The sequence below is a fragment of the Canis aureus genome, chromosome 9 (assembly GCF_053574225.1).
Source record: "Canis aureus isolate CA01 chromosome 9, VMU_Caureus_v.1.0, whole genome shotgun sequence".
Lineage (NCBI taxonomy): Eukaryota > Metazoa > Chordata > Mammalia > Carnivora > Canidae > Canis > Canis aureus.
This window is the reverse complement of record NC_135619.1, coordinates 67326254-67348072: the sequence shown is the minus strand read 5'-3', so window position 1 is coordinate 67348072 and position 21819 is coordinate 67326254. Positions and strand designations below refer to the sequence as shown.

The 21819-nt window shown below is 39.7% G+C and overlaps 1 protein-coding gene across 1 annotated transcript in view; it reads left to right on the top strand.

The window, feature by feature from the left end:
• Positions 1 to 21819, top strand: part of DICER1 (dicer 1, ribonuclease III) — a 72740-nt gene that overhangs the window by 42051 nt on the left and 8870 nt on the right. Inside the window, 14 exon segments of the mRNA XM_077910467.1 lie at positions 414 to 656; positions 1240 to 1394; positions 4191 to 4323; positions 5068 to 5143; positions 5987 to 6126; positions 7869 to 8048; positions 8292 to 8505; positions 8710 to 8863; positions 10253 to 10435; positions 10722 to 10827; positions 11222 to 11397; positions 12355 to 13138; positions 16591 to 16746; positions 19848 to 20736. Of these exon segments, the coding sequence (XP_077766593.1) occupies positions 414 to 656; positions 1240 to 1394; positions 4191 to 4323; positions 5068 to 5143; positions 5987 to 6126; positions 7869 to 8048; positions 8292 to 8505; positions 8710 to 8863; positions 10253 to 10435; positions 10722 to 10827; positions 11222 to 11397; positions 12355 to 13138; positions 16591 to 16746; positions 19848 to 20736 (3589 nt within the window).

Sequence of the window (21819 nt, the reverse complement as noted above, 5' to 3'; positions counted from 1 at the left end):
TGTTGGCACAGTCTCAGAGATGCAAGATTACCACCATGACGGGTCAGAGTATCAATAGGACTCCAGAAGTGGATTCGTTTGGTCACTTTGTTGGTTAGATTCTTTTGTGGCCATCAAAGAAACCAGCCTTTTCAATCTGAAGGCTTTTTGTGATTTGTATATACTTCTGTATGGTAGAAAGTCACTTTGATTTTTCAAGTCCTATTCAGCTAAAAATTGTTATTAAAGTTTCTCTTTGCCCATGTGTTCATGCATCCTGAGTTTTGTGTAGTGTTGTCATCTTTAGCCTGGACTTAAAGATTTAGTGTATCTGGAGCATGTATCAGAAAGGACAGTTGTCATTTATTTATACTATGCTGTTCCTTTGGAAATTTCTTAGAAGTTCTTTGCTTTTCTTGATGGACTTTTTTCAGGTACTTAGGAAATTTCGAGCACATGAGACCAACCTTCTCATTGCAACAAGTATTGTGGAAGAGGGTGTTGATATACCAAAATGCAACTTGGTGGTTCGATTTGATTTGCCCACAGAGTATCGATCCTATGTTCAATCTAAGGGAAGAGCAAGGGCACCGATCTCTAATTATATAATGTTAGCAGATACAGACAAAATAAAAAGTTTTGAAGAAGACCTTAAAACATACAAAGCTATTGAAAAGGTAAGTCCAAAAGTCAATAGGGTATCTTTGAGTTATTTTTTATGTGCAGAAAAATAGATAAAAATAGCTTTATCTACAGAGAATAGTCTCAGCCAGGGGTGTGCAATGTGCACATTATAAAAAAGTCAAATAGTTACAGAGCCAGCAGTATTTTACAAAGTTTTTGAAAGCTCCTGGTGAAAATGGTCATATGGATTGTAGGGGAAGAAGCCTGGAAAGTAACCTGTTAGTGTGGACAGTGCAGTCACAGTTGAATGACTGAGTTGTGGAGTGATTGGAGGGTGATGACACAGCCCCTGTATGTATGTGTGTGTGTGTTTGCACACGTGTGTGTATGTGTGTGTGGGTATGGTACCATGCAAACCCTGTGCATGTATGGTGAGTGTCTCCCATGATTGGAGCTGGGGGGGACTACTTTGGGAGGGAGTTTCTGCATCAGGTGACTTGGAGTATTACAGTGTGTTTAGGAGAGAGAGCTGTTTTTTGTCAAGAGAGCTTTTTCTGTAGGTACAGAGGCAGACAACTGATAAATGACAAAGAAAATATTTATTCTCATCATAATACCTGTTTCTGCAATGTTCAGATCTTAAGAAACAAGTGTTCCAAGTCAGTTGACACTGGTGAGACTGACATTGAACCTGTTGTGGATGATGACGACGTGTTCCCACCATACGTGTTGAGGCCTGATGATGGTGGTCCACGAGTCACAATCAACACGGCCATTGGACACATCAATAGGTATGATATGAAATCATTTGCATGGAAAGCCTAGGAGTATTGCAAGATCTAAGTCTAAACGTGTGAGTATTGTAGTGTTTTCCTTTTGCAAATATTCACCAGTCTCTCTGTTTATGGCTTGGTACTATTTTGATGAGAGAAAGAAAAGAAGTGTTTTTTCCCCATTCATTCTTCTTTTTCATCAGAAGGCAAAAACAGTATTGTGTAATGATAAATGTTTAGTTTTTGTTGGCAAGGCTGACTTAATGAAGGCATGCTTATTTTAATTAGATTTTACTTATATGGTACTCACTAGTTTTTTTTTTTTTTAATTTTGGTATTTGTTGTTTTGCGCCATGAATGTTGAGGGATGTTAAATTTTCATTAACTACAATATAAGATTATGATATATTAACTTGTATTTTTTTAAGACTTTATTTATTTATTTGACAGAGAGATAGAGCCAGAGAGCACAAGTGGGAGGAATGGCAGAGGGATAGGGAGGAGGAGCTACCTGCTAAGCAGGGATCCCAACTCGGGACTCAATTCCAGGACCTCAGGATCATGACCTGAGCTGAAGGCAGATGCTTAACTGACTGAGCTACCCAGGCGGCCCTTAATTTGTGTTTTTAATTATGTTCTAATTTACTTTGTCTGAACTGATAATAACATTTCCAAGGACCAAGAAAAGCAGATACATACCTAGACTATGTATTTGAATAAATTTTGTGCAGAGGCAAAATAAAGAGCAATTCACATAAGATTTTCTTTTTAATGTTTTATTTTGAAACCATTTCAAACTTTAAAGTGTTGCAGGAATACTGCAGAGAACTCCTATTTACCCCTCACTAGAGAGACCTATTCAGGTGTCACGAGAATGTGTTTTTATAGTGAAAGGATCCAAGCCAGGATCAAGGATTGTATGCATTTTTCTCATCTCTCTAGTCTCCTTCAACCTGGAACCGTTCTTGTCTTTCCCTGACCTGGATGACCTTGCCACTGTTGAAAATTACAGACCAGTCATTTTGTAGTCTGTCTCTCAGTTTGGCTTTATCTGATACTTTCTGATAATTAACCTAAGGTTATGCACTGGGGCCTGCACATCACAGAAGTGGTGCTGTGTTCTCATTTTGTCCTACTGGGTATACTTGATGTCAATTTGTGCTCTTAACTGGTGGTGGTGGCTCTGATCTGAAAGGTCTGCCAGCTTTTCCGCTATAGAGTTGCCTTTTCTCCCTTTATGAGTGCGTATTTCCTGGGGAGATATTTTGGAACAATATAAAATTTATTCTCTCTTCCCAGTTTTACCCATTAGTGAAAAGTATCCATTGGTATTTCTTGCCTGAATTGATTTTTGCTGTGGTGTCTGCAAAATGGTGATCTTCTAATTCCATTATTCTTCCTATTTGTTGGCATTCTACTGGAAGATAGAGCTTTCTCTTTTCTCCATTTATTTATTCTCTTTATTGTTTTTTTTTTTTTAATCTAATATGAACCGATGGAGTTCTGTTTTATTCAGTGGGTTATAGTCTGGTTACTATTGTTTATTATTTATTTTCATGTTAAAATTATCTCAAATTTGGCCAGTAGAAACCCCTTCAAGCTAGTTCTTTTTACATCACCATTATTCTTTGATCACTTCATTATTTTATGGCATACTAAGATTTTTAGACACAACTTATGTTTTCTCTCCCCCAGCCTAGATATTGGCTTTTTCCAAAAGAAAATTCTTTTAGTGGCAGATGAGTGGTGTTCAGAAACCAAAATCTGGGTGCTGAGTGCTAGGTATACTCATTGCCTTTGGAGTATTGCTGCTTCTAGGCTCCTCGGTAGACAGAGCTAGAAACTACATTTATGTGTATATGTGTGCATATTCACATACACATTTATGGTCAGATTTATTTCTGTATCTGACTGCCTATGTGTTACCTCTGCTTTCACTGTCACACTACTGGGTTCATTCTAGCTCTCCTTTCTTCCGTCTTTATTTCTGGCTTCTTCAATAGTGAGAGGTAGGACTCACATTGTCCTCCAAAATTGTTACTCTTACATCTAGCCCTCTATCTGCAGGGCTGCCACCATTTGGGTGTCCTGACTGCGCAGGTCTTGAACTTACAGGGCGGCTGTCATTCCAGTGCCCTCCCTGTGAGTCCTGCCCGATTACTTGCCCACCGATTGCCTTCCTGTCCCAGCACCCACCTTTGCTCAGTTTCGGCACCTTTGAAGCTAGCTTCCTGCCCTGAAACACTCTCCTTGTGCTGCTGGGGGGTGTGTGGTGGGGGAGTGGGAGTGATCATCTTGTTTTGATGCCTTTCCGTTGTGTCAGTACTGAGCTGTGCTTCCAGCCTCGTCTGATGCCTTTCTTGCACAGGCCCTGATATAATCTGCGGGTGCATATACGATTTAAGGAACAAACATTGGTGATGTGTTCTCTTAATGGATTCTAAACAGGATTTTCTGCACTGTAGAGTAGCACTGGACATACGCATCTATTTAAACTCATTTTAATTTTAATTAAAATTAAATAAATTTTAGTTTCCTAGATGCCTCGCCACATTTCAAGCACTCACTCAGTGGCTGTCCCATTGGACTAGTGTAGACACAGAACATAATTGCAAAAGATTCTGTTGGACAACACTGTTCCATCTTATTGAAAGTTCAAAGCAATGAAGCTCAAACTTCACATATTAAATACCAATCTAGTAGAGGGGAAGAGGGACATGAAAAATTAAACTTGAGGCTGTGAATATCAATACAGATTTTTTTCCTCCATTTCTCAGGTGTAGATTTAGCATCAGAATTTCTTTTTCTTCACAGATACTGTGCTAGATTACCAAGTGATCCGTTTACTCATCTAGCTCCTAAATGTAGAACCCGAGAGTTGCCTGATGGTACATTTTATTCAACTCTTTATCTGCCAATTAACTCACCTCTCCGAGCCTCCATTGTTGTAAGTTTAGAAAAAGAAATGATTGTGCCTTTAAAGTATGTCATTAATGGATTGTTTTTCAGCTTCTCTATGCCAGCACAAGTAACAGGGAAATTTAGCTTTAAATCTGTTCCTTAAGAGTAGGTTTATAAATCTCTTTTGTGGTCAGCCACATGTTCAGACTTTCAGTAGACTATATGAGTAGATGACCTGTAGTTCTCTCTAGGATCTTAGTAATATCAACATTCAGCTGTGGCTTAGACACATAGAGGGACAGAATTTATTAAATATATTTGGGCTTCTCTAGCTGTTTTGTTGTTCACTTGAATATCTCCCTTTGTGTAACTGCCGTCCTTGGTCCCAGTACTGATTTCCAGATATTATGAGATGACTAACTTCTGTTGCACATGAAAGTTTGTCAGTACTATTAACCTGTATGTTACAGCCACATTTTGATAATCTTTTTTTTTTCTTATTTTTAGATTAGTGAAAATAAGCTACATTAAAATCTTAACTGAAATTTATAATCATTAAAATTGCCAAATCTTCATTATGATTTATCTAGGCTTAACTGGGCAGGACTTTTAAAAATGGCATTTCAACTGTGGAGATTATGGTTTTAACAGACTTGCTGGCATTTTTCAAAATAAAGCACTTTGTTCTCATAAAGTTCAGCTTTAAAGATACTGGTTTCATAGAAGTTTTATGTGTTAATGATAGATAGCTATGTGCCCGTACAGTGGAAATGTTTTTTGTGACTTTCAGGGTCCACCAATGAGCTGTGTACGATTGGCCGAAAGAGTCGTAGCTCTCATTTGCTGTGAAAAACTGCACAAAATTGGTAAGAGTGTTTGAAAAAGCACATGCAAATAAAAATAAAGTTGAAAACATTGTAAAACAAAAGCATATCAAGGACTTTACAAGTCTCTGAGGATTTTGTGGCATTCTGAACTCCTTGCTCTCTCTGCTTTGGCGAAGACGGATGTAACTATGATATAACTCGAAGGTCCTGTAACATGTTCCAGCTCTTTGAGCTCTGCTGTGAACAACTGTAGCATATAGCATATTTGCTTCCTGTACTGACTCCTTGTCAGTACGGAAAGGCCTTCTTGTAACTGTTGAATCACGAACATTTGTTTTAGTGGGTCAGTCTCTCAAATTTATCCATTTTTTTTTAAACGGGAAGTTTTGTTTTCCATAGATTTTGTAAAACAATGGTTATGGGCTGTTTTTCTGTTTCAGTATTATTTTGAGAAGTTTTTTTTTTTTTTTTTTTGATTGGAGTATAGTTGGCATGCAATGTTAACGTTGGTGGCAGGTGTACAACGTAGTGATTCCACGAGTTCAGACATTAGGCTCTGCTCACTAGCAGTGCAGCTGCCATCTGTTACCATATGGTGTTATCACAGTCCCTTGCACCACATTCCTCATGTTGTGCCTTGTTTAGATGATATGTTTGCATCTTAGAATGGAATCTGTAACCCTGCTTGCACTGAGTATATGAATGCCAAAATAGACTGCCTGACGCATCATGTCTGGTCACTTTGTGTTATTAAAAGTACAGATGCTTTAGTTTCCATTACCCTTCTTGCTGCTTTCTAACAGAACACTTTGCTCTGGATTTGTTAGTCATTAGAGAGGCAAAATCTGGGCTGCTTATATTAATTCTCTTTAAATTTTTTAGGTGAACTGGATGACCATTTGATGCCAGTTGGGAAAGAGACCGTTAAATATGAAGAAGAGCTTGATTTACATGATGAAGAAGAGACCAGTGTTCCAGGAAGACCAGGTTCCACAAAACGAAGACAGTGCTACCCAAAAGCAGTTAGTATTGGTTAGAACCACATACAAATCTAGCCTTTTCTGACTTTTTATTTCCTGCTACATCAACTCGACATTCCTCTGCTTGGCTTCCCAGACCTTGTCACTTGGCCACTTGGGATCTCAGCTCATGTCCTCCCATGACAGCTTCTCTTTCAGATCAGACAGCCATTCCTCCTTCTCACGTGCACTGTGAGCTCTTTCCTACTTAGGACAGGCTTTTATTTTCCTTCTCAAAAGGAGTTTGGACTCATTTGTCAGATTCTACCCAGAATGAGTGTTTCCTTTAAAGAGACATTTTTTTGTTTCATTCACATTAGCCGTAAGATTTTGGTTTTACTTGTGTTTGGGGCTAAGACAAAGGAGGATTTGCATGATAAAAGAGACAGGCGAAAGAGTGCTGCCTCCACACGCAGGCTCAGTGGCCTGTGTAAGGATTGTGACAGCCAGGGTCTGTCAGGAACAAGGTGGTAGCCTGCCAGCAGTCAGAACCAGTTTCTTCAGCGTGCTGGGTCTGGCTGGATGTGCCGCATCCTGGCAGGATGCATGTACTACGATGTCCCTCTGAGTCTGACTGCTCATTAGAGCCACACTGGGTTGAGGTACTTGAATATTTGCCTTAAAATATTTGCTGATGTTTGTCCCCTGTAAGGATCACAAACAAAAGCAAAACTTTCCTGTGTATTTTCTTCTTAGCCTAAAAGTATGGTTCTTTTGTCTCATTTTTGCAGTTATGTTGAGTTTATACTTTTAAAAAAGTTTTCACTCAGTTTCACTTGAGCATTTTCAAGATTCAGAAGCACATTGGCTGTTTAAAAATTAGGAATATAACCCATTTCCCAGCTTTCCTACTCTAACATTTACCCCAAAGGCCACTGGACTCATTTCATAGGACAGACATCGTCGTTCACAAGAAGTGTTTTAACTAACAGATACCTTCTGGATTATCTGATATTCTATTAACTGTAACCATTTCCTAGCCGGTGTTTCTGTGCCTTTTAACTACAGATGCGATCATTAATGTCCCTGCACCTCAGAAACCGCATGATTCTACTGAGTGGGCTTGTATGAATATTGAAAGTTAAGAAACAATCTCAGATTCGTTAAATTCCGGTTGACTCATATAATCAGATAGCCATTAAAAATGATACAGAGAAAGGTATTCTCATTGTAGTAAGTGGAAAGATCAGGTGAGGACAGTCTTTGTTATGCCATTCCATTTGTAGTGAAAAAACACATGTGCATAATATGTTTATATACGTTTATACACAGGAAGAAGTCCAATATAGTGTATTGGAAGGAAGTTAGTAAAGGTTATATGTGAGTAGTAAAATTATGTGGGATTTGAAAATTTTGCATTTGTTTTCTGATATTCTATGGTGTTGAAAGACCAAAAGTCCCAAGGGAGAAAAGAGCTTTCTAATAATAAGAAGTAACCCAAATGAATAGTGTCTCTAAGAGAAGACCCTATACGGCTCAATTGTTGTATATAGTTTTGGTATTAGTTGTATAGTCAGCAGTGCGTTTTAAGGTGGGTGACCTTGGACCACCTTGCAGCCCAGACCTGAGAAGTGCTTGCTGTCCACCAGGGTTAAGTAATTATGTCTCCTGCCCTGGGTATTTTCTTACCTTTTTCTCATCAGCTTTTAGTAAAGCTAGGAAGAAATTTGTTTTCTTGCCAATATCTGGAAAAGAGGCTGTTAACCCTGGATCTTGATGCTTAGGTTTTCTTTTTCCAATTCTAGATTCCAGAATGTTTAAGGGATAGCTATCCCAAACCTGATCAGCCCTGTTACCTGTATGTGATAGGAATGGTTCTGACGACGCCCTTACCTGATGAACTCAACTTCAGAAGGCGCAAGCTCTATCCCCCTGAGGATACCACACGATGCTTTGGAATACTAACAGCCAAACCTATACCTCAGGTAGTCGGTTTCTTATGACTAAGATACAGATACCTGTTTTTTTTTAAGAAAAGAGATTGACCATTTAATAGTAACTATCTTGTTACCTCAGAATGTTTAATATATTTAAAAATCAAGGTGTCCCTTCTATTTCCTGGATTGAAAGCATCATTCCTCCTCTGAAGTTAAATATTTATAATGGCATAAAATACCTGTTAACTTTGGGGATGCTCTTTTTCTCCCCCCCCCCCCCTTTTTGCTAAGATCCCGCACTTTCCTGTGTACACGCGCTCTGGAGAGGTTACCATATCCATTGAGTTGAAGAAGTCTGGTTTCACATTGTCTCTACAAATGCTTGAGTTGATTACAAGACTTCACCAGTATATATTCTCACATATTCTTCGGCTTGAAAAACCTGCACTAGAATTTAAACCCACAGACGCTGATTCAGCATACTGTGTTCTACCTCTTAATGTTGGTAAGAAGAGCCCAGGCTCTAAAGTGTTCGGTGATGCTATCTGAAAAGAGGGAAGTTTGCTTACCAATAGTTTATTGTGGATACTAGAGAACTCTCTTACTAGAAAAAGCTCTACATTAGACACATACATGACTATATGGCTTAAGTAAGAATCTTCTCTGTGGTACATTTTAACAAGCTAAAGAGTCTTTTTCCTTCCCTAAGTGAATGACTCCAGCACTTTGGACATTGACTTTAAATTCATGGAAGATATTGAGAAATCTGAAGCTCGCATAGGCATTCCCAGTACCAAGTATTCAAAAGAAACACCTTTTGTTTTTAAATTAGAAGATTACCAGGATGCAGTTATCATTCCAAGGTGGGTATTGAAGGGGAAAGTAAAGGGGTGGTGGTATTTTGTTTTCAGAGATTCACTTGTTCACGTGGAAATGTCAGTGGGCTCTAGCATTGAGGTCACTTAATAGGAAGTTTAGGTGTCTCTTCCTGGTGGGCTTGTTCTCCCTGGTTGACTTTGTCTTGCAAGAAACAATACCTGGCACACTGTTGGTGTGAGGGTTTTTTTTTTTTTTTACCTTGTGCAGCTCAGATAATCTAAGTGATGTTGAAAGACTTTCTTAAAATCTTCTTACTCCCCAAAGTCTTAAAGGATTTGATTGCAAATAATAGCTTCCCAAACTTTTTATAAGGAATAATGAATGGCGTTATGTACAATGAAGTAGTAAATCAGAATGCTTTTTTCTTATTTTGTAAAAACTTAGGGGATAGAGTTTTTGAGCAATAAATTTAAATATAGGAACTTCTCATAAAATTAGAGTACTATCTGTAATTCAGTCTTGATTTTTTTTTTGTTAAAGCCATATTTTAATTTTTTTTTTAATTTATTTATGATAGTCACAGAGAGAGAGAGAGAGAGAGAGAGAGGCAGAGACATAGGCAGAGGGAGAAGCAGGCTCCATGCACCGGGAGCCTGACGTGGGATTCGATCCCGGGTCTCCAGGATCGCGCCCTGGGCCAAAGGCAGGCGCTAAACTGCTGTGCCACCCAGGGATCCCTAAAGCCGTATTTTAAATGTTAGCTATCATCAACTTAATACCGTAAGTGGTCCCTCAGTGCATTTATGAGGTCAGTACCTTTCACAGTTAGCATATTAGTTACGCAGGGTGCATGCTTGCTCAGTTGGTGGGACATTGAAAGTTTTTTTACCCTGTTTGTACTGGTGAAATTAAGGGATATTTAAAGGTACTATTTAGCATTAGTATGTCAGTGAAGCACAGATATTTATTTATTTATTTATTTATTTACTTATTTTTTTGAAGCACAGATATTTAGAATGTGGATGATAGTAGAGTGAAGAGTCAGTTTTCCCTTAACCTAAATATACTTTTCATTGTGAATCCACTTGAAATATATTATTTGGAATCAAAGTTTTCAGTAATGCTGTTTATATTTAATCTTTGAACTTACTTTAAAATCATAATTTGCATTTTCATATTAAAAATATTTGTTGAGGGATCCCTGGGTGGCGCAGCGTTTTGGCGCCTGCCTTTGGCTCAGGGCGCGATCCTGGAGACCTGGGATCGAGTCCCGCATCGGGCTCCCGGTGCATGGAGCCTGCTTCTCCCTCTGCCTGTGTCTCTGCCTCTCTCTCTCTCTCTCTGTGACTATCATGAATAAATAAATAAAATCTTTAAAAAAAAAAAAATTTGTTGAGAGTAGTTGTCTTAAGTGTATTATTTTTCTTTTTTAGATATCGTAATTTTGATCAGCCTCATCGATTCTATGTAGCTGATGTATACACTGATCTTACCCCACTGAGTAAATTTCCTTCCCCTGAGTATGAAACTTTTGCAGAATATTATAAAACAAAATACAACCTTGACCTGACCAATCTCAACCAGCCACTGCTGGATGTGGACCACACATCTTCAAGGTAAGGGGTTTCAGAAATGACATCTGAATTTTGCTCGAGGCATTATCTGTAGAGGTCCATAGACAGATGTACAGGTTCACTGTCCCCACTGCTACCTGTAGACTCTCTGATATCAGGAGATCCTTTCTACGTAGAACTGCCCAGAATGGGGTCCAGGAGTCCAGAAGTCTGCAGTTTACATGAGCTCTTCAGGTGACTTGTAGGCACACTGAAGGTATAGATCCACTGTGAAGAATGTACTTATTTTTACTTTTTGTTTGATAAAATTATTTTGACATTTTTATAGACTTAATCTTTTGACACCTCGTCATTTGAATCAGAAGGGGAAAGCGCTTCCTCTTAGCAGTGCTGAAAAGAGAAAAGCCAAGTGGGAAAGTCTGCAGAATAAACAGGTAATATGTTCTTTGTTATTAGATAATTTAATATTTCGTGAGGTAAGTTTGGCTTTTATATTATCAAGTTAACTGAGTGACATCTGAATTTCTTAAAAGTTCCCCAACTCTTAGGATTTGATATGTTAGAGGTAGTATTGTGTGTTAACATGTTTTCAAATGTCTTTTTGGAAGTATGAAAGGTTTGCTTTTATACTTGGTCTGTTGATACAATTCATCCCTATAAATCCTAGGATAAATCCCATTTGGCCTTAAAGGATTATTTTTATAAATAAGATTTTTACTAGTATTTATGATTTTTGTCTTTATCCATTAGTGAAATTAGTCTTAAATTTAATTTTTTGTTCTTTTGTGTGTTTGCTTTATATTTATCCATATTTTTCCTTATTCAAAGATACTGGTTCCAGAGCTCTGTGCTATACACCCAATTCCAGCGTCACTGTGGCGAAAAGCAGTCTGTCTCCCTAGTATACTCTATCGCCTTCACTGCCTTTTGACCGCAGAGGAGCTAAGAGCCCAGACGGCCAGCGATGCTGGCGTGGGAGTCCGATCACTTCCCGTGGATTTTAGGTATGCCTGTGCTGTCAGCCAGAAAGAATATGGGTCATGAAATCCTATTTGCAAAACAACTGGATTAATTTCAAGTTTTAATTTTATATAAAATAATTCTTACAAGGTTAAAAAGAAAGCACGGATGTCTAAATACATGTAATAAATGCATCCTTTGACTCCTGTGTCCTTGTGAAGTCACAGAGGGCTAGGGGTTCCTTCTCTAGTGATGACAGTCAGAGTGAAAATGGAAACAGTTCTTTGTAACTTGCTCACCTTTTAAGCCTGCTTTCCTCTTTTATAAATATATATATATAAAATGGCAATTGCCTCAGTATGTTCTTTATCTTTTTCATTTTCTTCCCACTAGGAAAGTGGCCACATCCTCAGGAAATTATTGGCTTAACCATTTTGATTAATTTTGGTTATCTAGTTGTCAAGACATGATGGTTCTAGGGATTAAGGAACGTGAAAATAAAATAATAATAGTCACAACTGCGTTTATTGCGTACTTATTATAATGTCCAACACTAGTTTTAAATGCTGGAGCCTTTATTAGGTCACTTAATCATTAGAACAACCCTGTGAGTCTCCTAAGCTATTAGCTCCTCTTCCAAGTGTGGGAAGCCAGGGAGCAGGGGAGGTTCCATAAAGGACCATCTGGTCAGCTGGAGGGCCTGGGATTCCAGCCCACACAGTGGGTCCAGGCCCCATGGCCAACCCCAAGCCTAACCTCCACAGCATGCTTGCCGTAGCAGTGGATGAAAGCAGAAGAGTGAATGAACAGTCCCACTCCCTGATTCACATTGTGCAGAAGTCCAGTAATGTTGATTTCTGCCTTATAAACTTGTTTCTGTTCTAAAGTAGGAACTGATTTATAGGGATCTTTATTTTATGTCTTTATTTTATTCCCATTGTTCTTGTTCTGAGCCTAGCTCTTCTGAAGGATCTGATGAAGTCATAAAAATGTCTTTTCAGATACCCTAACCTAGACTTTGGGTGGAAAAAATCTATTGACAGCAAATCTTTCATCTCAGTTGCTAACTCCTCTTCAGCTGAAAATGAAAATTACTGTAAGCACAGCACAATTGTCGTCCCTGAAAATGCTGCACGTCAAGGTGCTAATAGAACCTCCTCTCTAGAAAATCATGACCAAATGTCTGTGAACTGCAGAACGTTATTCAGTGAGTCACCTGGTAAGCTCCAGATTGAAGTTGTAACAGATCTTACAGCAATTAATGGTCTTTCTTATAATAAAAATCTTGCCAATGGCAGTTATGATTTAGCTAACAGAGACTTTTGCCAAGGAAATCAGCTGAATTACTACAAGCAGGAAATACCTGTACAACCAACTACCTCATATCCCATTCAGAATTTATACAATTACGAGAACCAGCCCAAGCCCAGCGATGAATGTACTCTACTGAGTAATAAATACCTTGATGGAAATGCTAACAAATCTACCTCAGATGGAAGTCCCACGACGGCCGCAATGCCTGGTACTACCGAAGCTGTTCGAGCGCTCAAGGACAAGATGGGTTCTGAGCAGAGCCCTTGTCCTGGGTACTCCTCGAGGACTCTTGGCCCAAATCCTGGACTTATTCTGCAGGCTTTGACCCTTTCAAATGCTAGTGATGGATTTAACCTGGAGCGGCTTGAAATGCTTGGTGACTCCTTTTTAAAGCATGCCATCACCACATATCTATTTTGCACTTATCCTGATGCTCATGAGGGCCGCCTTTCATATATGAGAAGCAAAAAGGTAAGATACTGTTTTTTTTCTGAATGGTTCAAGCCAACTATTCATTGTGCCTAAAAGTGGCTTAAGTTGTTGGATGGTTTTAGAGGATGAGAGATTGCTTAGAGCCTGTGGCACACCCACCCAGGAGTTGACTGAGATCTCTTTTTCACTGATGAGGCACTTGGGTTTTGGGCGAGTGTTAGCTGATCCGTATCTGCCTTATTTATTGGTAGGAATTCAGTTCTCCTAGGACCATTGTGAGAGTGTGCATGCTTACTAGATCCTGAGGGAGATATAAAGAAATATGTGGCATAGTTACTCATGCTTTAATTTTATCCAGTTTAGCATTTATTTAGGAGAATGCTATTCTGGCACACAAGGCAAACAGACATCAATAAAACACAAGTCTTGTATTGAGGAGCTCATCTTTGAGGTTTTGGAGAGTGAGGAAGGGAAAGAGTAGCAGTGCTCTAGCTCAGTGACTCTTCAGTATAAAGGAAGTGATGCCAGAGCTCCAAGCAAGCAGTGCTTGAGAGGCCAAAGGAAGAGTGTGTTCTGAAACCAGTGCGAATTAAGATTTAAGGAAGAAAAGCAACAAAGTCACACTATTTAAGTGATGATAGAAGAGGTATCACAAGGCTACCTGTACCTGCTTGACAAATAACTTAGAAAGCTGCTATTTGCCCTAAACACTTAGAAGGAAGGAGTATCACATGTAATCAGAGGGCGTTGATGGAAGAGGTGGATTTATAGTGTGTAAACACAATGAACAAATGGCAGAGTGTGTTAGCACTCTGACTAGACTGTGGCAGCAGTCAGAAGTGTGGAAATACCTGAGAAAAGATTAAAAAGGCAGGTGGGTGAAGCTCTTGTGGAAAATCTTTAGTCTCGCTAGGCAAAGGAGTTTGCACTTATTTTGAATGTTGAAGACACTTTAGCTCAAGAGCCTCTACTTTTTTTTTTGAGAGGGAGAGAGAGAGAGATATTGGGAGGAGGGGCAGAGGGAGAGAATCCTAGCAGGCTCCATGCCCAGTGCGGAGCCTGATGCAGGGCTCAATCTCACGACCCTGAGATCATTACCTGAGCCAAAATCAAGAATCGGCCGCTCAACCGACTATGCCACCCAGGTGCCCCATGAGTGGCTCTTAATGTTCATGAAGTGGTGGTTGTAAACGATGGCTCTGACAGCAGAGTGCAGCCTGAGTGGAAAAGCGAAACCAAACCAAGCTGAGCGATCAGTTGGGGCTTTGAATCTATGCAAGCGGAAAATGGGTTAGTTGTGGAGTTCTGGCAGTGAGGAGAGGGCTGAGGTGAGTAGTATTTCAGAGGGAATGCGAGTTGTAGCTCACAGCAAGTGCCTCCTTTAGCCAGACACTACTCTTGCCACCTTCTGTAAATTGCCTGATGTAGTTCTGTACACTTTTATTCTGTAATTTTATTTATAGTTGTATATACTTCTATTATCCATAGTTGCTAGATGAGGGTACTGAGGCAAGAGACGATCGCTTGACGCGGGTCACATGAGACTATGTGGCCGAGCCCAGACAGTCTGGGCTTAGGGACCTAGCTCTTCACCACCACACTCCTCAATCTCCGATGTCACGCTATAGCAGCAGACACTACCTCGGGTGTTTTATAGACCTCGCATGTACAGTCTTCTGAGAGAGCCCCTGGGGGATAGACATTGTGTCTCCATTTTGCAGATGGAGAAACTCTACCCAGAGACTAATTAGTTCCTGCAAGGTTACCTAACTAATCAGAGAGTTGGGGGTGATGGAGGTGAGAGCCCATACCCTTCACCCTCCTTGCTGCCTGTCAGTGTAATGAAGGGCAGAGAGGCCTCTGATGCCAGGGTGACTGTGTGTAAGCTGGGAAATTAGGGCAATGGTGGTGCTCGTGGTGACATAGGTGTAGCGTTTTCAGACTTCGTAGAAAATGAAGTGGAATATTCACTGAAGTATTGAGATAATTTAGATAAGGTTTGGGGGAATAGTCTCTGTAAGAGTGATAATCAAACTGTCAGAACAAACGAGATTTCCATAAGGTGTAGGAAGAAAATGTCAGAGCCTGAGGATGAGTAGGAAGGAATAGTACATATTTTCTGTTAGGTAAGAAAGAAGTTCATGTACATTTCAAAAATTTCATCTGTTTGTCTCCTGGGAAAGCTTTGACTCCTTATTTCCTGTAGAGATCGTTGTTACTCCCTCAGCCCAGTGTCAAAGGAAGGCCTTGTCTGTGCTCACACTCCAGACACGTCCTGTGTCCCGACCAAATCTAAGCCCCTGGCTAGTCTCCATATGGGCTCTGCACATGCACACCCACTCTGTTCCTCTCCCAGTGCTCTTCCCGTTTCTGCCCAACCCATATTGCACCTCAGAGCCCTTAGCTTTTGCTTCCTGTTCCTTCCTGCCCACGATTCCATCTAACTTTGAACATGATTGCCATCTTCATCCTCTCGTTGCCTTCTGTGACACTGTGATCCCTTATAGGCACAGGGATGCTGGCATTTACCAGAGCTGTTCCGATAGCATGCTGCATGTGGTGCCACGGGTAGATGCCTGTCCCTCCCAGTTGGGTCGTCTGCAGGGACTGCCCCTCAGTCTCGTGGACTCTGTTCTTTCAGGGGCACCCGACCAGGTGTTTCTCCCGTGGCAGGTGCCTGTTCAGTGGTGTTGAGCTCCCCTGGAAAAGGGGCTTATGAAGTATTTGCATAAAAAGGAATCCCATTTGTAGAAAATGAAAATGAGATTGACAGTTCTAGATCCTCATTTCCAGGTTTTCACTAGACATCTCTGGATAAAAATGTTACAGTTTGAATAAGTTAGGGAGGACATGGAGTCCATAGGAAAAACACACCAGAGGGTAAACAATGAAGCTATTTTATTGTTGTGAGTAATATTACCTTTTGCTCTGTTTTAAAATGGTTGATTAAAAATATCTTGAAATGCCATCCAAAACAAAGGAATGATATTTGAGAAAATAATTGTAATTAAAGTTATGTTTGTGGCTTAGATTCTAGGAGTATGAAATTATTTTAGCTCTGTTCAGTGCCAACTTCCACTTTATAGCCAGAGTTGTGGCATTCCCTCCCGTTTATGTCTTTGAAAATATTGTGACATCTTAGACTTTTTATGTGGATTTTTTTCTATTCTGATAGTCCCAGTTGGCAGTTTGCATTTAATATCATTAGGTTGTATTTCCAAATGTTTGAAATTGTATGAACTATTTGTTCTGACTTTGTAAGGAATTTGCATATCAATTTTTTCTAATCTGCATTTAAAATCAGAAATTCTCATCTAACTACACTGAAGGATGTAGAATATATGGGAATATAATATTTGCTGTCGTGAATAAATTGATGATCAGATACAATAATATGAAGAGCATTGAGCTAAAAATATGTTTATTTGCCTGGTATGAATTCCAGCAGTGATCATATGCAGATAAGCATCTTAAAATTTTTTCTGCTAAAGGTCAGCAACTGTAATCTGTATCGGCTTGGAAAAAAGAAGGGACTGCCCAGCCGCATGGTGGTATCAATATTTGATCCCCCTGTGAATTGGCTTCCTCCTGGTTATGTAGTAAACCAAGACAAAAGTAACACAGATAAATGGGAAAAAGATGAAATGGTAAGTTTTTGGTAACTGGAAGCATTTATTTCTTGGTGAACTGGAGAATTTTGTGCTATTAACTTTTGTGTTTCCTTTCCATGGTGTATTTATAGTAGAGTAGGTATTTGGTATAGTGAATTAATTCCTTTAAATAGACCATCTCTTCATTGAATTTTAGAAACTGTTATTTTGACGGGGAGAGGATTCTGTCTCCTTTTTTTTTTTTTTTCAGGAGCATAAATATATATGATGCTGTGACTCAAAACAAGAAAAAAAGCAAAACTCCCTTAACATTTCATTTCACTGTTATGTGTAAGAATCTGTCATCTATCCTTAGCGCTCTGTTCAGTAAGATGACTCTTCAGTAATGACTTGTGATCTTCAGTCTGTGAAATAATTTCAGTAAAGCCTTGCTCTGCAGGTCAGGGTTTTCTCAGTTAGGACTAGGTCTTCTCTGATGACCTTAAAAAAAAATCATAAAGATTGTAGTTTTCTGGAAATAGTTTAAATCTTGCCAGTGGCTTAAGGGCCAAATATTAGATGCAGCTGCTTCATTTTGTCTTGTCTTGAAGGCCACCAGAGGGCACCTCGGAGGGCCTCAGAGCTGGAAAAGCCGTCCACCCAGAGGTGGGCCGCTGGAAAGCACTGGTGCCTCTGCCAAAGCCGAAGGCGATCTTGTGGCCGCTTTCATTTTGCGGCCGTTGATTTTGCATTAGAGACTGCATCGTTGTTACTAATTTTTACCTCAGGCCAACAGTGAGGCTAGGGTTTCTTTCACAGAGTATCCTTTCTAAGTAGACAGGCTTTTGTGTCCTCTTTCTGATATGCCTGTGCTAATTAATTCTTGGTCTCAAGTTTTCCCCAGGTCCACTGCTCTCCGACCTGATTTTTGATTTTTACCCCTTTATGGAGTACATTTTTAACTCATGCAGCGTTTGATGTTTAAAGAAATTGAACTTCTCCAGAAATTGAACTTCTCCAGAAAAGCATTAAGAGAATATTTTAATGCAGAAAAATACATTTGTTAAATAACTTAGAAATAGGTATAAGCTTGGGGGAAAATGTGTAGATTTGGAGGACTTCAGAGAAAATATTGCAAATCTATGAAAAACATCTTGGTAATAATTATTCTGCCTTGAAGTTTCATAATATAATTGGCTTTGTAAAAAATTGACATGAAAGTGACATTGACAAGTCCCTTTGATTAAAAAAAAAAAAATGAAACAAATTTCATGTTTTCCTTAACATTTCAGATGACCTGGCACTTTGGTTTTGGTAAAACATTGAAAACACATTCATATTTTCACTCAGTAGTTTATACTTAGTTGAAATAAGGCCTTGAATGATGAATGATATAGGAAAGAGTGTGCTTGCTTTCCTGTTCTGCCTGCCTCACTCCTCAGCAAACAGGTTTAAGAGAAACCTTTGCATACGAATGCCGAAGTGGCTAATGACTCAGGTTGACTTGAACAGTAGGAGAGAAGCATTTTATGCGGGTGGTTTTTTTAGGAGCTTGAAGCATTCTCAGAAACCATTTAATGAAGTAGCATCCCGCTATTTTGCAGATAGAGAAACTGAAACCCAGAGACATTAAAGAACTCTGTCCAAGATCACATAGCTTATTAGTGAGAGAACCTACTCTCCTGGGATTGTGTGTGTGTGTGTGTGTGTACTGTCAATCTTAGACTATGGCAGCATCTTACTAAAACTAAAGATACATAAGGATTTTTCTAATTAAAGAATTATTCACTCTAATTTTTTTAAATTATAATTTGCCTTTTTTATGTTAAGGACCAAACAGTAGTCCAAAACATCTCATGTTACCTTGGGAAAGAACAGGATTTTTAACAGGAAATAGTTCCTAGAGATCTGCCACTACAGGTTCTCTTCATACTCTTCCACGTTCTTGGGAAAGTTTTACAAACTTTTTTTCATAAAAAACTCCAAACCAGCCCATAAAGGTACATAGTTGTAGATACATGGCTTGATTCACTGCTCTTTACCTTCAAACAAATACTCTATCCCTTTTGAGTCTGGCTTAAAATGAAATATTTGCAATATTTAAAAAATGGCTGACCAAGTTTGAAGACTTTTTGTGTCAGGAAATCTCTGGAAAGCTGTCACTACCAGAATTGAAGCACACTCTCTTGCCTTTTCTCCCACAAAGTAAAGTCTTTTTTTACTTTGACTTTTTTTTTTTTTTATTTCTTGCACTATTGAAATTTGGCATCTTTTAGCATTGCAAAAAAGTTACATCATTACTGAATCCTAGCCCATTATTAAGGTTGTCATTCACAAATAAGCTTTTGCCAAAGAAATTGGAATTAGCAAAGATCTTCTGACAGAAATTGGATTGTTGTGTTTCATGTTAGTCTAAATTTTCTTCTATTTTTGTCATTTATGCTATAATCTGTTCCTCTGATTACTGTAGCACAGTGGAGGGGAAAGCATAATTTCCCAGATTCATAGCTTAGTTCAGTGATCACTTTTAGTTTTCAAGCAGGCAATCTAGTTTTACATTATAGCAAATGTACTTGAATTTGAAATGGAAATGGGGAGAAAACCTTTTGTGTGAAACCCTCTTGCCTATATTTAATATTCTACAGATTTCTAAAGTAATTTATCTTTTTTTCATATTTATACTCTTTATTGCACAGATAATGCTTTTTCTGCATCTGGAATTTAATTTTATTAATTTGAAAATCTTTTTGAAACATTTTAAAACTTTGTCAGCAAAATAGACCTCTGTGATCGGCATGTGAGTGCTTTTATTGTGTGTCTGCTGGAGTAAGACTTCTTAGCTGAAGTTTTGCCTCATGGACATTAATTTTAACTTTATACCCATGTTCAAAATCCCTGACTTAAAGCTTCATACTGGATAAAGGTCATTTTATAACTTAGAAAATGAACATTCAAAGAACATGTTTTACTTTGTTTATATGATTAAATAACTTATTTTATGTTAATTGAAAACAAATGGCCGTGATTTTAAAGTTGCCTTTTAGTATTTGTGGTTGTCATTTGAAATTATCCATAACCCTTGCTTTTATTGAGTTTCAAACCCTTTTAAAAACAGCAGCTATGTCTCTCCCCTCCTTCCCCATTCCTCCTCGTTTCAGACAAAAGACTGCATGTTGGCTAATGGCAAGCTGGATGAGGACTTTGAGGAGGACGACGAGGAGGAGGAGGATCTAATGTGGAGGGCTCCGAAGGAGGACGCCGATTATGAAGATGATTTCCTGGAGTATGATCAGGAACATATCAAATTTATAGATAACATGTTAATGGGATCAGGAGCTTTTGTAAAGAAAATTTCTCTCTCTCCTTTTTCAACCACTGATTCTGCATACGAATGGAAAATGCCCAAAAAATCCTCCTTAGGTAGTATGCCATTTTCATCAGATTTTGAGGATTTTGACTATAGCTCTTGGGATGCCATGTGCTATCTGGATCCTAGCAAAGCTGTGGAAGAGGATGACTTTGTGGTGGGGTTCTGGAATCCATCAGAAGAAAACTGTGGTGTTGACACGGGGAAACAGTCCATTTCTTACGACTTGCACACTGAGCAGTGTATTGCGGACAAAAGCATAGCCGACTGCGTGGAAGCCCTGCTGGGCTGCTATTTAACCAGCTGCGGCGAGAGGGCTGCTCAGCTCTTCCTCTGCTCACTGGGGCTCAAGGTGCTCCCGGTCATGAAAAGGACCGATCGGGAAAAGACCATGTGCCCTCCTAGGGAGAATTTCAGCAGCCAACAAAAGAACCTTTCAGGGGGCCGCGCTGCTGCCTCTGTGGCCAGTTTACGTCCCTCTGTGTTGAAAGACTTGGAGTATGGCTGTTTGAAGATTCCACCGAGGTGTATGTTTGATCATCCGGACGCAGATAAAACACTGAATCACCTTATATCGGGTTTTGAGAATTTTGAAAAGAAAATCAACTACAGATTCAAGAATAAGGCTTATCTTCTACAGGCTTTTACCCATGCCTCCTACCACTACAATACTATTACTGGTAAGGAGCCCCAGACCAAACTCCATTGCTCTGAAACTGTGACCTCATGTTAACTGCATTATTTTGTCTTGTTAAAAAAAAAAAAAAAAGAAGCGACCTGTGCATGTACAGACTTGGTGCTTAAAATGCATGGTGGAGGGAGGGAGCAAAGGAAAAATGAAGGTGGCTTTATTTCCCTCTTCTCTCTGGGAGCACACACCGCTCCTTACCCTCAATAGCTGGCAGCATGGCCACCCACTACTCTCAAGAGATGTCATTTCACACGCTGCACAGCTGGAGAAATTTGGACCTTCGTATTTTGTTGTGTTTTTCCCATTGGTGTCCTCCCTAGTGTCTTCCTGATGCCTGTGTAGTGGTATTTATGATTCTTGATTTATTTGTATATCCTGGGTGTGTTTCCACAGCTTTTATTGTTCTTCCCTAAGACCCCTTTCTTAAGGTCTTTGTTAATCTAAAGATGAGTGGGTTAAAAGAAACTTCTTTGGGGGAAGGTTCAGCGTGCTTCCTCTGATTCTGCTGCCATCTTTCACTTGGCATCGCCCTCCAGGTTTTCCTCTTCTGTTGTGTGGCAGGCGGCCAGTCCATTAGATGAGAAGGGAGATGAGGCGCCTGGAACTGCAGTCAGCTTCAGCTTGTGAAAAGGCTGTGTAGTTTTTTCTCTATCAGAATAAGAAGTGCTTGAATCTAGAATACCAAAGCTGAGCATAAATTTTGTATGAGAAAAGATGATCAGAAGAGGATAAAACCAAAAAGTGAAAACTGATCTGGCTCTGGACTGGGAGGACTGGCAGAACGGAGCGCTGTTTCTCTTTGTGGAGCAGCCGCTATGCATGGTTCCTCCTGCCTCTGCGGCGTGAGGCCTCTGCCTCGGACTTCTGGGTGCCCCGGACGCACCACTTCATCTGTGCCTGCCCCAGCCTCCTGGCCTGAGTGGGCTCTGCTCGGCACGGTGAGGAGATGGGTGCTGGCCAGGGTGGGCAGCCCACCCATGCCGGCTCAGGCCTTTGTGCACGGCCCCAGCTCTCCTTTGTCAGGCCCTTGTTTGTGTCAGATTCTGTTCTCAGGTGGAGAAGAGGGTTTTCT